The 14,348-nt window shown below is 44.0% G+C and overlaps 1 protein-coding gene across 1 annotated transcript in view; it reads right to left on the bottom strand.

Moving 5' to 3' along the window:
* The window catches only part of PDLIM1 (PDZ and LIM domain 1), a 40,389-nt gene that overhangs the window by 10,685 nt on the left and 15,356 nt on the right, over positions 1-14,348 (bottom strand). The window contains exons 2-4 of the mRNA XM_061162239.1: positions 13,861-14,012; positions 12,276-12,360; positions 8,158-8,357 (exon numbers count right to left, since the gene is read on the bottom strand). Coding sequence (XP_061018222.1) covers positions 8,158-8,357; positions 12,276-12,360; positions 13,861-14,012 — 437 coding nt within the window. The remainder of the gene's footprint in view (positions 1-8,157; positions 8,358-12,275; positions 12,361-13,860; positions 14,013-14,348) is intronic.

Raw genomic sequence — 14,348 nt, forward strand, 5'->3', positions numbered from 1 at the left:
GCCACCAAGGGACCGCTAAAAATGACAGACCCCAAACTACAAGGTCATCACATATTCTTCCAGCAAACTGTCTTGGAAAATATTTCTGTGATTAAATAAAAGAAAACAACTTAGTGTTTCTTCTTAAATATGACAATACCTTTCTACCACTTGACAATTTATAAAGCACTTTCAATATCCATCGCCTTATTTGAAGCTATGATTTGCCTAATTCAAAAATAATATCCTAAGACCCAAGTCTTAGACATTAGACTATCAGATATGGACAAATGACATCACAATATATTTTTTAAAAAAAATTCTAGGACAAAAATATGCATGAGTAATGGAGTCCTAAAAAAAAGCATTCTCATTCTTTATGTATAGTAACAGCATTGAAAGGAAGAATTCTAAAGTGATAAGTTTTCAAAAAATATTAGGTATATGACTAGAGTTACCAGGAAAAAAACTTGTGAGGGTGGGTCATTAAAAGTACGTGCAGTCTTCTAAATTCAGTCTTTACAATTTTAAAAACAAAATACAAGAATTTAATCAATTTAACTCCTTCAGAGTAACTATCCATTACTCTCTTCATATTTCCTGCTTCTTGTTTCTCCCTGTCAGACTTGATGCTGAATGTATACCACCAGTTCCCTCAGTGTTTAATATTTTCTTCCAGTCTCTTAGGCCCTGACCATAGGACCTGTCTCCCCAGCAATATCCCAAGCCAGGCACTCTCTGCCTGATGAGGTAGCTGACACAGCCATTTAAGGCCAGTGGTCTTTCGAACATCAGGAAAAAACTCCCTTTGGGTTTGTTTCAAGAGGAGGATTTCAGAGGCTAAGCCTGCAGACCTTAAGAGAATACACAAGCCTGTTCCAGTCAAAAGAGCAGCTGGGATGAAGGTCGGAAGGTCAAGGAGAACAGAGAAAAAGCACACCTATGGTTAGGGGACAGTAACCCTGGGAGGAGAGACGACTCCACCAAAATAGCGAAGTGACCACAGTGGACATAAAAGACTGATTTTTTTTTTGTACCTTCACCTGCAGCACAACTTCATAATCTGTATATAAATCTCAACTAAAACAAAGAAGCCATAAGAAAAAAATCCCACTGCTGCTATAACCTTAATGGCATCACTTTTCTCACATGGTAAGTCAACTTTGGTTCTACACTAAAACTGCCTGTTTGTGTGACAAATTTGGGACAAAAAGAGAGATGACTTAAATTATAAGATGCATCCAGAAAGAGAAGATATTCTCTTCATAAAAACAATTTTCCAGGACGTCCCTGGCAGTCCAGTGGTTAAGACTTCACTTCCCAGTTCAGGGGGTGCAAGTTCCATTCCTGGTCAGTGAACTAAAATCCCACATGCCTTGGCCGAAAAACCAAAACATAAAACAGAATTTTTGTAACAAAATTCACTAAAGACTTAAAAAACTGGGTCCACATTAAAAAAAAAATCTTTAAAAATAAATAAAAAATAAAAATTATTTTCCCACTGGGGAAGATGGGAGTAGACATAAGTGTCCCTATTCTTTCCACTAAGTACATTTAAACACCTGGACATCAAACATAAGATGAACATAAGATGTAGAAAGGGGGACAGGAGAAGGCAGGCCAGCCAGAGACCCTGGGACCTGAGGAGTGACAGTGATGAGCCCCCAGGGTTTTCTTTTTGCTTCATATATTTCAGGTGTGGAGCTAAATAAGGCAGCAACCGAGAAAGGGCAACAGCTCAGATAAGAGAAGTCCCCAGAAAAGCGTGCCCTCTCCAACTAAATGATGGAGAAGGCGACAGCCAGGATGGTGCAAGACTCAGAAACAATTAACCACTTTTTTCTGAGCAAACGAAGAAAAAAAAAAAAAAGGTCAGTGCAGAGTCTAGACTTCCACCCTCACTGGGCTGAAATGAGATGCACCAACCACCCCCGACTGGGGTATTAGAGAATGACCAGTAGGAAGCTCATATGTCATCCCTCCCAAGCTGAACGAAGACAGCCTAGTGGACAGCCATGACTTTCACTACCACCCAGCAGTGAATAGGCCACCACTCACCCGCTATGAGTCTCTCTGGAGGCCATGTGGGTAGCCACAACTCCCACTCCAGCAACAATGAACAGCCCCCAGTAACCTCTAGCATCAACACAGACAGAGTGCGGAAACTAAACTTCTACTCCCGGCTTGGTTAAAACCACTCCTCCAGGTGGCCCATCACCTGCCCGGGGATGGGAGGCTCCCACACTTCCCTGTGGGTGAGAGGAAGACAGACAAGGGCAGGGACCAGGAGCCGTGGACGGGCAGGGGTGGTGGCTTCCTTCCCCGAATTGCAGCCTGGGCAAGTGACCAGCTGATGAGTCTCTTCTACGTAAATTTTGCCCTTCCCTGAGACCACAGAGCATGTTCATTCTTTAAGCTTCACTGATGTGACTAACCCCAACATTCTAATTTTCAGGATGTTACCAATGATGGAAACTGGCTGAAGGGTATAGAGGATCTCTCTGTTTTATTCCCTATAACTGCAGTGTGCATCTATAATTACTGCAAAATAAAAAGTTAAGTATAAGAAAATTTTTCTCCAAATGATGGTTAAACACTAACTGGAAATGATGTAGAGGAGATTTTAGTATGTGATTTTTATATAGGTGGGGAGGATGTAGGCTGACTCAGATTCTTCATGTCTGAGATGCCCCAACCTGGTTACCCCAATGTTCACTAAATATGTAATTCTGAGAAACCTGATGGAATCATTTTTGAAAGGGGATCCTGGCCAGAAGGCTCCCTAAGTTTTAGTCTTCAAAGGCCTAGATGCTGGACCTAATGAGAAGCCAGAGGAGTAATTATGGCCACCAGAAGAGAGTGGACTATCCAGAGCCCTGAGCCACAATCTGTGGGCTGTGGACAAGTTTAGTGAGAGGAGCAAGCAGCCACCTTCATGAAGGAGATTTTCTTCTGACCCAGCTCCAATGAGTCGGGGCTAACATAGTCCCTCTGGAATCACTGGAACAAATAGCAATGAATGTACTCCCTTATTTCTACTATACCAGTTTAGAAATTTGCCTCATGAGTTTATGGGGGGATTGCCTGAGAACACAATTACGAAAAACTAGTATCTTGGGCCTACTATGTTGGTTGCCTGCATGCTAAGTCCTTTCTTTGTGACACAATGGACTGTAGCCCGCCAGGCTCCTCTGTCCATGGGATTCTCCAGGCAAGAATCCTGAAGTGGGTTGCCGTGCCCTCCTCCAGAGGATCTTCCCAACTCAGGGATCAAACCCATGTCTCTTAGGTCTCCTGCATTGAGTTCTTTACCACTTTACCACCTGGGGGAGCCCAAGATGATTATTCCACAAAGAGACTACCACTCTATCAGAAAGGTAATCAACTGTGCTGGTTGGCTGAACTTAAGCTACAGTGCTGGGAAATATAGAAGCATACAGTAAGTTAGAGCAAAATCTTCTCCATGACATTTGTCTACATGCTTCCACTCTACAGAGCTCCTAGTACTTGGAAGTAATGGGTGTGGAGCACTTCATGCATGCTGAAATCTGTAGTAGGTAGCATTTACAGAGCACCACCAGAGGCCAGGCCCCATGGTGGATATTTCTGGCACATCTCATTGAAACTTCTTACTAACCTGGTGGTCAGGTAGTTCGCATTATCTGCTTTATAGATGAAGAAACTGAGTTTTAGATGTTGTGTGGTTTACCCAAGGTCCCAACAGCTAGCAAGAGGCAGAGCTAGAATTCAAGCTCAGGTCCCTCCATCTATCAAGCTTTCGCCTTTAAGAAAGTATCAAGTGGCATCATATATATACATTGAAATCTAGGCCCAAATCACCAGAAAATGACCAGAGCCCCTAAACTCAGTGGAAAGAGGTCAGAGGGCAGGTGAAAGCTTTCTTTTGAATAAAGCAGAATTTCCTCCACCCTCGGTACACAGTAGGCAGTCAATAAATGACTGTTAAGCTGAACTGACCCAGAGGGCCTCCCACTCAATCGTGTGTGTGTGTGGGTGTGTGTGTGCGCGCTGAGAGGACAGGTAGCAGATGGTACCTTTCATATGCCTTACCAGGTTAATTTGGAAACGGCAAGGCTGCCTATGTTCTTGTCTGATGGGGATGTGGCTCTGGGAAATCCTATAAGACACACACACACCAGGCTGTTTTGAAGTGCATGCGACAAAGAAACTCAGAGTGCACCCCAGGGAATCAGTGATGACCTCAGATGCAAAGTATGAAGTGAGCCAATTCTGGAACCTCAGCGAATTTCACAGACTAAACAGTGGGGGGTGAGCACTCGTGACTTCTGCTTGACGGAGCAGGCAACAAGACCCGGTGGCTGCTGGGTTTGCACAAGACTCTTCCTTCACTGATAAGCACAACTGGCCTATCTTGGAGTAGATCAGTAAGCAGAGACCCATGCAGAGGGCATTTCCTCTGCCAGGGGCTGCCAGTATTTCCACTGTTCCTGGATTCATCCTCAAAGAGTTCGGGATAGAGCAGAAGCTGGGCCCCTCTCTGCCGAGAATATCTGGAAGGAGACTGGTGATAAAGACTCAGAGGCCACAGTAGCCAAAAAGTCTGCGACAGGAGGGGACAGGGCCGGAGGACAGGCTTGCAGAGTGTCCAGACAGTAGAGATTTAATTGTTTCAGACTAGAGGGAGGGGACAGGCGGGGAGCATGAGAGAAGAAAGAAGACACGAATGAAAGAATAACGGCCAAGGCCATACTAAAAATACTTCCCAGGCACATACTTCTCCCAATGCATAGCAGCCTTTCAGTGAAGGATGTGTCATTTCCTGGGTTATTAAATCCAGATCATGGAACATTCCACTCTGGGACAGTAAAAGAGGGTTGCGTTCCCAGCCTCCCTCAGCACAAAAGCACCAAAGAATGGGGATCACAGCTCTCAGTGTTTCACCCCCAACTCCCCATTGAGCTGCCTGAGAGAACGTTTCACTTCAGAGTCTGGCCATGGAAAGCTTAGGGGGGACCAGCGTGGCACTCTTTCTCAGGTACTCCAGAAGTCCCTACAGTCACCTTGAAAGGCATCATCATCTCAAGCCTGTAGGACTCAGAATTAGAGGACAAAGAAGTGTTAATAGCCACTTTGCCTTGGTTACTACAGCAAATGCTGGTGACCATTAACATCTTGCAAAGCCAAATCACATCGCAAGAAGTCTCCCCTAATAGGCCCTGTGAAGCTTAGAAAGAAATCACAAAGCCCTCTTGGTGCTGGGTCCAGGGGCCTGCACATAGCCAAGTACCCCATGATGTCTCTCTCTCTTTCTCAGGGAGAAAGACCATATGATCAAGTATGATCAAGGAGCGCTCGAGAGGGTCCCCACAATAGCTCTTTTCAAACATTTAAGTAGTTCGGAACCTCTCACGCCTTAACCTGTCCTAATCTGCACCTGAAGCAATGGGTTTGCCACTTAATCACCCTAACAGCCAGAGTCTTGCTGAAGGTGAACTGCAGAAAAACTGAACAGCAAAACTGGCTTCAGAGCTAATATGAGAACTGAGGATTTCAACTCTAAACGAAAACAAAAAAACAATCTAGGAATGGGAGAAAATATTTGCAAGCGATGTGACCAACAAGGGGTTACCTTCCAAAATATGCAAACAGCTCATACAATTAACATTAAAAAAAAAATCAAAAAATGGGCAGAAGACCTAAACAGACATTTCTCTCCAAAGATGACATATAGATGGCCTACAGGCACATGAAAAGATGCTTAACATTGCTAATTATTAGAGAAATGCAAATGAAAACCACAATGAGGTACCACCTCACACTGGTCAGAATGGCCATCATCAAAAAGCCCACAAATAATAAATGCTGGAGAGGATGTAGAGAAAAGGGAATCCTCCTACACTGCTGGTGGGAATGTAAATTAGTGTAACCACTATGGAGGACAGTGTGGAGGTCCCTTAAAAAAACTAAAAATAGAGCTACTCCTGGGCATATATCTAGAAAAGACAAAAATTCTAATTTGAAAAAATACATGTGCCTCAATGTTCACTGCAGCACTATTTATAATAGCCAAGTGCCTAGCAACAGACAATTGGTTTAAGAAGATGTGATACACACACATACACTAGAATATCACTCAGCCATTAAAAAAAATGAAATATTACCATTTGCAACATGAATAGACCTAGATAATATCATACAAAGTGAAGTCAGACAAAGACAAATAGTATATCACTTACATGTGAATAACACAAATGAATCTATTTAAAAAACAGAAACAGAGTCATAGACATACAAATTTATGGTTACCAAAGGGGTAAGTGGGGGAGGGATAAATTAGGAGTGTGGCATTAATAGATACACACCACCACATATAAAACAGATAAACAACAAAGATATACTGTGTAGCACAGGAAACTATATTTAATATCTTGTAACGAGAGTCCCTTGGACTGCAAGGAGATCCAACCAGTCCGTCCTGAAGGAGATAAGTCCTGGGTGTTCATTGGAAGGACTGATGCTGAAGCTGAAACTCCAATACTTTGGGCACCTCATGCAAAGAGTTGACTCATTGGAAAAGACCCTGATGCTGGGAGGGATTGGGGGCAGGAGGAAAAGGGGACGACAGAGGATGAGATGGCTGGATGGCATCACCGACTCGATGGGCATGAGTTTGAGTAAACTCCGGGAGTTTGTGATGGACAGGGAGGCCTGGCATACTGCAATTCATGGGGTCGCAAAGAGTCGGACACGACTGAGCGACTGAACTGAACTGAATAACCTATAATGAAAAAAGAATCTGAAAATATTTAAATACACATATATAGATAAATAACTCAATCACTCTGCTGTATCCCTAAAACTAACACAAGGCTGTGAATCAACTCTACTTCAATTACAAAAAAAAAAGAAAGAACTGAGGGTTCCAAGGAGGAAAGATCCTCTGAGATCAGACAAGTTTGGACCACATGATGTTTTCCAACAAATTTGCCTGTCACTGACATCTAAAAATCAGGAGATCTCAGATGAAAAACTTTCTGACTTCTGTTTTGATGCAATTATTCATCAGAAATGGAAATTCTAGGTCGGCATGTGGTGTCTGACTGGAGTCAAGGAGTGGTTTCCCCTCTGGGCTGGGCATGCACTGTACACCTCCCATGAGCTGCCCTGCTCCTCCGTGTTTGCACCCAGAGCTCTGTCCTCAAGTCCTCGTCTTCCCTGCCACCTTTGGGCAAATGAGGTGACAACTCATGACCTAGTCCCTCCTGTTTTACACCGCACAGAACTGATCCCATCTCTTACTCTCTCTCCATTCTCAAATCCAGTTCTTTACCATGGGCTGCAAGATTCCCTGTGTTTTTGGATTCATCTTCAAAGAGTTTGGGAGGGAGTTGATACTGGGCCCCCTCTGCTGGGAAGATGCAAAGGATCCTTTAGATGAAGACTTAGAGGCAGCTGCAGCCAAAGGGGACAGGCCTCCCCAGCCCTGAGCAAGATGTCTCCTTAGACCTCCCCACCCTGGCCAAGCCCTCCTCTATCCCAGATCAGAATCTGTTCCAACGGACACACATTTATATGTGCATGGACGTCTCTTCTTCCTATTGTTTCTACTGGTCCACTGGAAGGAAAAAAGCAAACACTGCTTCACCAAAAACTGCATCATGAAGTACCCATCCCTTGCCCAGATCGGATGGTGAACACAAGCAGAGAGCCCCAACTCTAAACAATGAAGAATTTTTCAGGAAGCAGCAGGGCTGTCAAGAAAGGAGGATGGCCACTTGGAAGAAGACAGTGATCACAGAAATCAGAACAATAACAACAGGGTCTCAGTGAAGAATCAACTAGACATTTTACAGCTTACTTCTTATTTCACAACAACCCTACAATGTAGACAGGTGGTATTACACCATTTTCAGAGATGAGGAAAATGAAGATAGAAACAACTGTGCTAGGGACTTCCCCAGCAGTCAGGTGGTTAAGACAGTCCTGTCCACTGTACAGGGTGAGGGTTTGACCCCTGACTGGGGAACTAAGATCTCACATGCAGCCAAAAAAGTTAAAATACAAAGACGGTGCTAACGTAGACATTTTACTCTGGGCTAGTGGTTGACCCTTCTCCACACTGCCTGCACAAGCCTGTCCTGGTGTGGTAAGCCTCTCCCAGGACCGGCCCAGGGCGGACTGCATGGGCCTACTCACGCTCTGCCATTTGTCTCCTGCCCACTGGCTGCTGTCTTTGACTCCAAGGCGTTGTTGAAGCTGGAGATGTTTTCAGAGGAGTAGAGGCCAGCTGGGTTGTTGTACTGGTTTGTGATGATCCTGGGGGCAGAGCTGGAGGCGGGTGAGGCAGTAAAAGGCACAGCACTCCGGTTGTGGGCACTTCCTATGTGGAGGGCCTCCTGCAGGCAGGGATCAAAGGAGAGATCAAGGCGGTGTCCGGTATGTACCATTAAGTGGATGATCCAGGGGGAGTACCAGAGAGAGAGAGAGGTGTTCTAATGAGCTACAATGGCCCTGATTCAATGCCAAACTAGCTGAGGGGCTCTGACAAATAAATCCACCTGACGTGGAGCAAGACTCGGGACATTGCATGAGCTGGGAACATGTGGAGGTTCACCTGCCAGCTCGGTTTCCTGATCCTTTCCTGAGGTCCGGCAGAGCCTGATCTCTGGCTGGGTAGCCCTGGGCAGGACATCCCTTGATGCCCTAGGCTGTCGGGATCCAAGTCAGAGCTGAAACACCCTTTCAGGACACATTCCAGAGGGATTAAGTACCAGGAGGAGAGGAACAGGCATCACTTCATTGCAGAGCAGGAGATGATAGAAGGCAGAGATAAATTCCCCAGAAAGGAAAGGTTTAGACAAGCAGGTTAAGAGGTTTGTGGTGTCAACACTGAAGCGGCTGATGACTAGGCAGGCAAGCCTGGGTGCGCTAGCAGAAGCAGGCTACAGGGAATGACTGAGCTGCTGCTTCTTGTGGGGGAAGGCCAAGCTGATAAGATGGAAGGCTGGGGGACACCTATTATGCGGCAATGCCCAGGTAGCTGCAAGAAAGGACTTTAAATTCCTCCTGTGCTCATCCCAACATACACCTCCACTCTAGACTGCCTGGTCTCAGTAGATAATTACTACAGCTACATTACCTCAGAGCTACTCTATGAACACCCCTCAAAAGTTTTTAAACTAACATTCCTTTAAAAAAAAAAAAAGGAAAAAAACACAGCTTTTCTGATGACTCAGCAAGGTGCTTTCTGCACAGGCATTCCAGGTCAAACCCTGCTCCTGGCCGAGAGCATGCCCTGTGCAGTCTACCAGACATGACATGTGCCCTATTTTCTGGGCTTTCCAGAAATCTTCCTGAAACCCAGACTCCATGTTAACACCCAGACTCATGTTAACTGCTCCAAGAGTTCCTGTCCTCTGTTGCTCTTCCTTTTTTTTTCTCTTTCTTCACTAAACCTTAAAGTCTTTCATGCTTTCTCAGAAATTGATGATAAAAACCACCAGTTTAATTCATTGTGTACTGACTTAGCTCAGTCGGTAAAGAATCAGCCTGCAATGCAGGAGACCAGGGTTTGATTCTTGGGTTGGGAAGGTCCCCTGGAGAAGGAAATGGCAACCCACTCCAGTATTCTTGCCTGGAGAATCCCATGGATGGAGGAGCCTGGCAGGCTACAGTCCACGGGGTCGCAAGAGTCAGACATGACTTAGCAACTACACCACCACCACTGACTTAAAAGACAACATGAAAATGTGTTTATGATGATACAGACAGGCTCCCTCTCTGACATGTTGGAATCAGTGAGGTTTTCCTGTATACCTTACGCTGAGCTGACTTGATCCACATTGGACAAAAGTTCAGTACATGTAGTGTGTTCACCAAAGCGAAGTATAATTAGTTCTGCAAATAACTTTAGCAAAGTTTTAGGAAAGTTTTTACTGCACGAGGAATAACAATGAATAAGAAGTGGTCTTTAACGGCAGCAGACCTCCCAAGGGGTAGCCTGGGACCCTGCAGCTCTGTAGGGCAGTTGCACAAGTGGCAGCCAGGACGGCAATTCTTTTCTCCTTTCTCCTTCCCTGTAGCAATTCTGAGGAGCATCTCTTGATGCTGAGCACCAGGGAAAAGCCCTCATACTCTGTCTTGGCTCAGGTTTTTCCCTGTTGCTTCCTATTTGGCTTTGGACAAGTTAATCTCTCTTAGCCTCTGGACTCTGCCTGGCACCACAGCAGACAGTCAACCAGCGTCATTCCTTTCTCCCTCCACAGAAACCCACGTTCAACTGCAACGGAAGTCAGTAGAAGCTGCAGGTTGGAAATTCTGATTTTTCACTCTACAGAGAATCTCCCAAGAATGTATCTGTTTTGTACATAAAAGGAGTATCTCTAACCCCAAGTGAATACTGGTCTTTCCAGAAGTCAGGCGGTTAATTCAGGGCCTGCCTTTTGGAAGGGATGATGTCATTGTTTGGGCTTTGTATTTATCAGTCTCCAAGGAAACTCAATAATGAGGAAATATAAACTAGGTGTGTAACTACACTGACCTCAGATAAGCTGGGGTGTGGGCTGGCCTTACATGAACGAACAGATCCTTCAATTACAGATGAACTCTGCTCTTACTCACTCCTCTGTTTTAGAGTGACTGGAAGTGGAAGATTTTGGGAAAATGAGAGGTGGGAAGTTTTTCATATGAACAAAGAATTACTGGAATTCAAAAAAATACAGTCAAATTAAATGTTAAAGTGTTAGAGGTTTTTTTTTTAATCTGAAGAAAATTACCTTCAAAAGACTAATGATAGGTACTCATGTTTAAGATGGAAATTCAAGTATAATACATATAAAAAGTATAACTGAAATTTAAGTATTTCCTTCCTGAAGTGAAAAACTAGGATTTTAGAAAGACTATACTAAAACAAAATCATTCCTTATATATTATAAAACATACGACTTAACAGATTAAAACTTAACATTTATAGTAAACTTAATGAAGTGGCTGAGAACTCCCTAGGAAATTGGAATTGACTGTGGCATGTTTTAAATTAGTTTGCACATTTGCCAATTTATAAACTGAATGCCATTTCATGAACTTTCCTTAGAGGAGCTGTAGAGAATAACACAGTCATGTCAGTTTTGCAATGGCAGATGCAAAATGATCCTCAAAGTGACTGTTAGGACTAAGTATTATTTTTATTAATTAATGGGAAAAATTTTGTGTGATTACATTTCTGACATTTTAACGGAGGCATTTGAGAAATACCATTCACATACAACCACTAATTTACCCACACTAATGTACCAGTGAGTTCAATTTCATACCAGTTTCTGTTTTAGGTATAAAAGATAACTAGCTATATTTTATCTTTTGATTATATCTTAATATACCATAAAAATGAAACAGGGTCTGAAATTGAGAAAAAAAATTAAACTTCAAATCTTCAATTGGGGCTAAATATATAACAATCACAAACCATTTTAAAAGAAGTTTTCAAAAGCCATTATTGACTTACTACTAACATACCACTAACAACTCATTCATTTATCCGACAGACACACTGTGAAAAGGAGCCTACCAAGCACGAGGAGTTTTACAAAGATGTTCTAAACATTCTTTACATTTCCTGTCCTTATTGCTAAAGAACATCCATCCATTCATTGTAGAGAAGAAATAAAATCACTATTAATGATTCCAAATATGGGATCTCCAGACAATTTCCCATCCCAGGAAATTCTATTTGGCCAACAAACTGTGCATTGACTCCCTACCCTATTTTCCAATATGAACTACCAATTAATTTTAGTAATTTTAAGGAAAACTAGAGCACTTAGCATTTCCACCCTAAGACTCTTGGAAACCAGGCAGTGGGATGAAGGGTGGCCAGGGATATCTGGGTCCACTACTACATTTCCCTGCAGTCCTCTAAGTTGTAGGCCTCAGGACCCAAACTTCCTTCCATCTTTAGTACAATTCATTTGCATTGGCAATCCGTCAAGAGCTGAGTCAGTGCTTTATTTTGCCGTGGTTCTGCCACTCTGTTCTACACAGGAAAGCTTCCACCCGCTTCCGTATCCCCTTCCTAACCCCAGTGTCCAGCCCAGGCCCTGACGTCACTGCTCTGGGGTTTTCCAGCCCTTTCCTCCTGCAGTTCCCTTACGGGAAGAACCGAATAAGAGCCAGGTCCCAGTCGCGTCAGTGGAGGGCCCTTCCTGCGTCCTATCCCCAGCATCCAGGGCAGGAAAAACAGGGGTGAGCTGAGCTGTGTCAAAAGCAGAAAGGTCTCGGGATGCTAAAAGCAACAGCGCTGGTGAGCAAGTACTTACTTGGGGTTCAGAGGCTAAATTCATCTTGTATGGGTGACGTTTCCCTTCCTCTGTCACCAGAGGAGACCAGATTTTCTGTTCAGATCTGCAACAGATTGACAAAGCTAAGCTGTTTCATGCATGCTAGTAAATAATACACGCTAAAAATGGAGCGGGGAAGTGTCCCCTCTTACCCAGCCACTAGCACTCTGCTCCCCAGCCTCCCCTCTATTTTACCACTGATGTGATTTTCGGAAGCATCAACCTTATGACATCATGTCTGATTGCTGCTCTGACAGCTGCCCACTCAGCCCTGAGGGATTTCCCAGGCTGCTGGCCCTTTGTCTAGCCTCATCCCTCCCCCAATACATTCTGTGCTGCTGACCCAGCTGCACCGGCCTCCTCCAGGCTCCTGAACCTGCCTGATGCCATCCCACCTCTGCTCAGGACAGAATGAGCTTCTCTATCTCATCCAGTGTTTTTGATCCAGACCAGACAACCAACTTGATCATGGTACCTCTTCTGAACTTGGAAAGCATGTCTCTGTACCATTACACAGCAACACTCTAGGTCTCCTCTCAGTTATCTTTAGTGTTTTTGTTTTTCACTCTTACCGGTACAGAATATTTGTACTTATCCTTCAATGGTCAGATTGCCTAGCACAGGGCCAGATATATACAAGATGTAGCTGCTCAGTTTAATGGTAAATGGATCAAAAAATCAATCTATGAATGAATGTCTAGAAGGAGAAGATCTGCACTGAGACAGGAGTGGAGAATGAAGGGTAAATGTGTTGCTGAGGGGATAGTAATAAAACAGTGAGGGTAGGGCTCTGAAGCATAGAAGATGGTTTGACATCCTGCCCCACACTTGGTCTTCCTGCCAGTCCTGGTGCACAAGGTAGAAGAAAGCCATAAAGCTACTTTGCAGAGGAGAACACAGGCTTCATGATGAAGCACCGTGCAAGCTAAGGTTAGTGAGACATTAAAGACAGGTGAACAGGAGATCCGAATGAAGAATGTAAACTTGATCCACCAGGAAACAGGGAGCCATACAGGTCGAACCAAATCACTTCTGAAACCATGCCTTTACAGGGCCCCTTCCAAGACTACATGGAAGAGAAACGAGAACTCTGCCCCAATTTCGACTCCCAGAGCATTCTTCTCACTCATCAACTCTAGCTCTCCTTTCTTAAACTTTCAGCACTTTGTCTAATGTGCTTAATGGAGTCTTTCTCTGTAACTGTAATCTAGTGCAGCATCCAGGGTTCAGTGCTGTGTGGCGGAAGCAGTAGATTCTCAGAGGTTTCATTTCATTATACCTGACCATATGTAATTGAGTTTACTTCCTCAAAATTTTGGTTAGTTGTGTTAGATCAAGTGAAAATTCAAGTATTTTAGAAAAAGATGCCCACACGGTGAGAAGCACTGTGAAAAATCAGAGAAGAAGATGAGCAATCTGAAATTCCAATTCCACAGACCTTCAGCCTACCTACACCACACGTGGCACTGAGCTGGGGGTGGAGGGAATTCTGAAAGAGGTGAGGCAGTCCCTGCTCAAAAGCAGCTTCTAGTCGCTCGGAAATGAGAGCGCGTTTCCTCCTCACCTGGCTACTGTGAGAGTCATGTTGTCTGTGCAGCCCTTGATTTTGTTCTGAGCTTCCAAGTGCGTCATATTGCTGGTATTTTCCCCATCGATGGCTGTGATTACATCTCCAACGCATAGATTACCTATAGCAGCCTTGCTTCCAGGAGTGACCTGGATGGAAAAAAAGGAGCACGTTTAGTTACTGTTTGTCCCCAAGGAAACCACTGAGTAAGTTATCACTGGGTTAAGGACTCACTGATATGATTCAAAGCATTTAAAAAGGAAAGAAGGCTAAAATCTTAAGTTACAATGATACTGACCCCTTACAGTTATGTAATACATTGAGGTTTACGAGTTGTTTCTATAAACCATTTCACTGGACCCACACAACAACCTTGTGGAAGGCAAATATCAGTCCCAATATGGCCCCCATTTTAGAGACCAGTAAACTGAGGCTTATGAAAGATTTGTGACTTATCTGGGATCAGCTAACTAGTTTATGTTACT

Source organism: Dama dama, chromosome 15 (assembly GCF_033118175.1).
Source record: "Dama dama isolate Ldn47 chromosome 15, ASM3311817v1, whole genome shotgun sequence".
Lineage (NCBI taxonomy): Eukaryota > Metazoa > Chordata > Mammalia > Artiodactyla > Cervidae > Dama > Dama dama.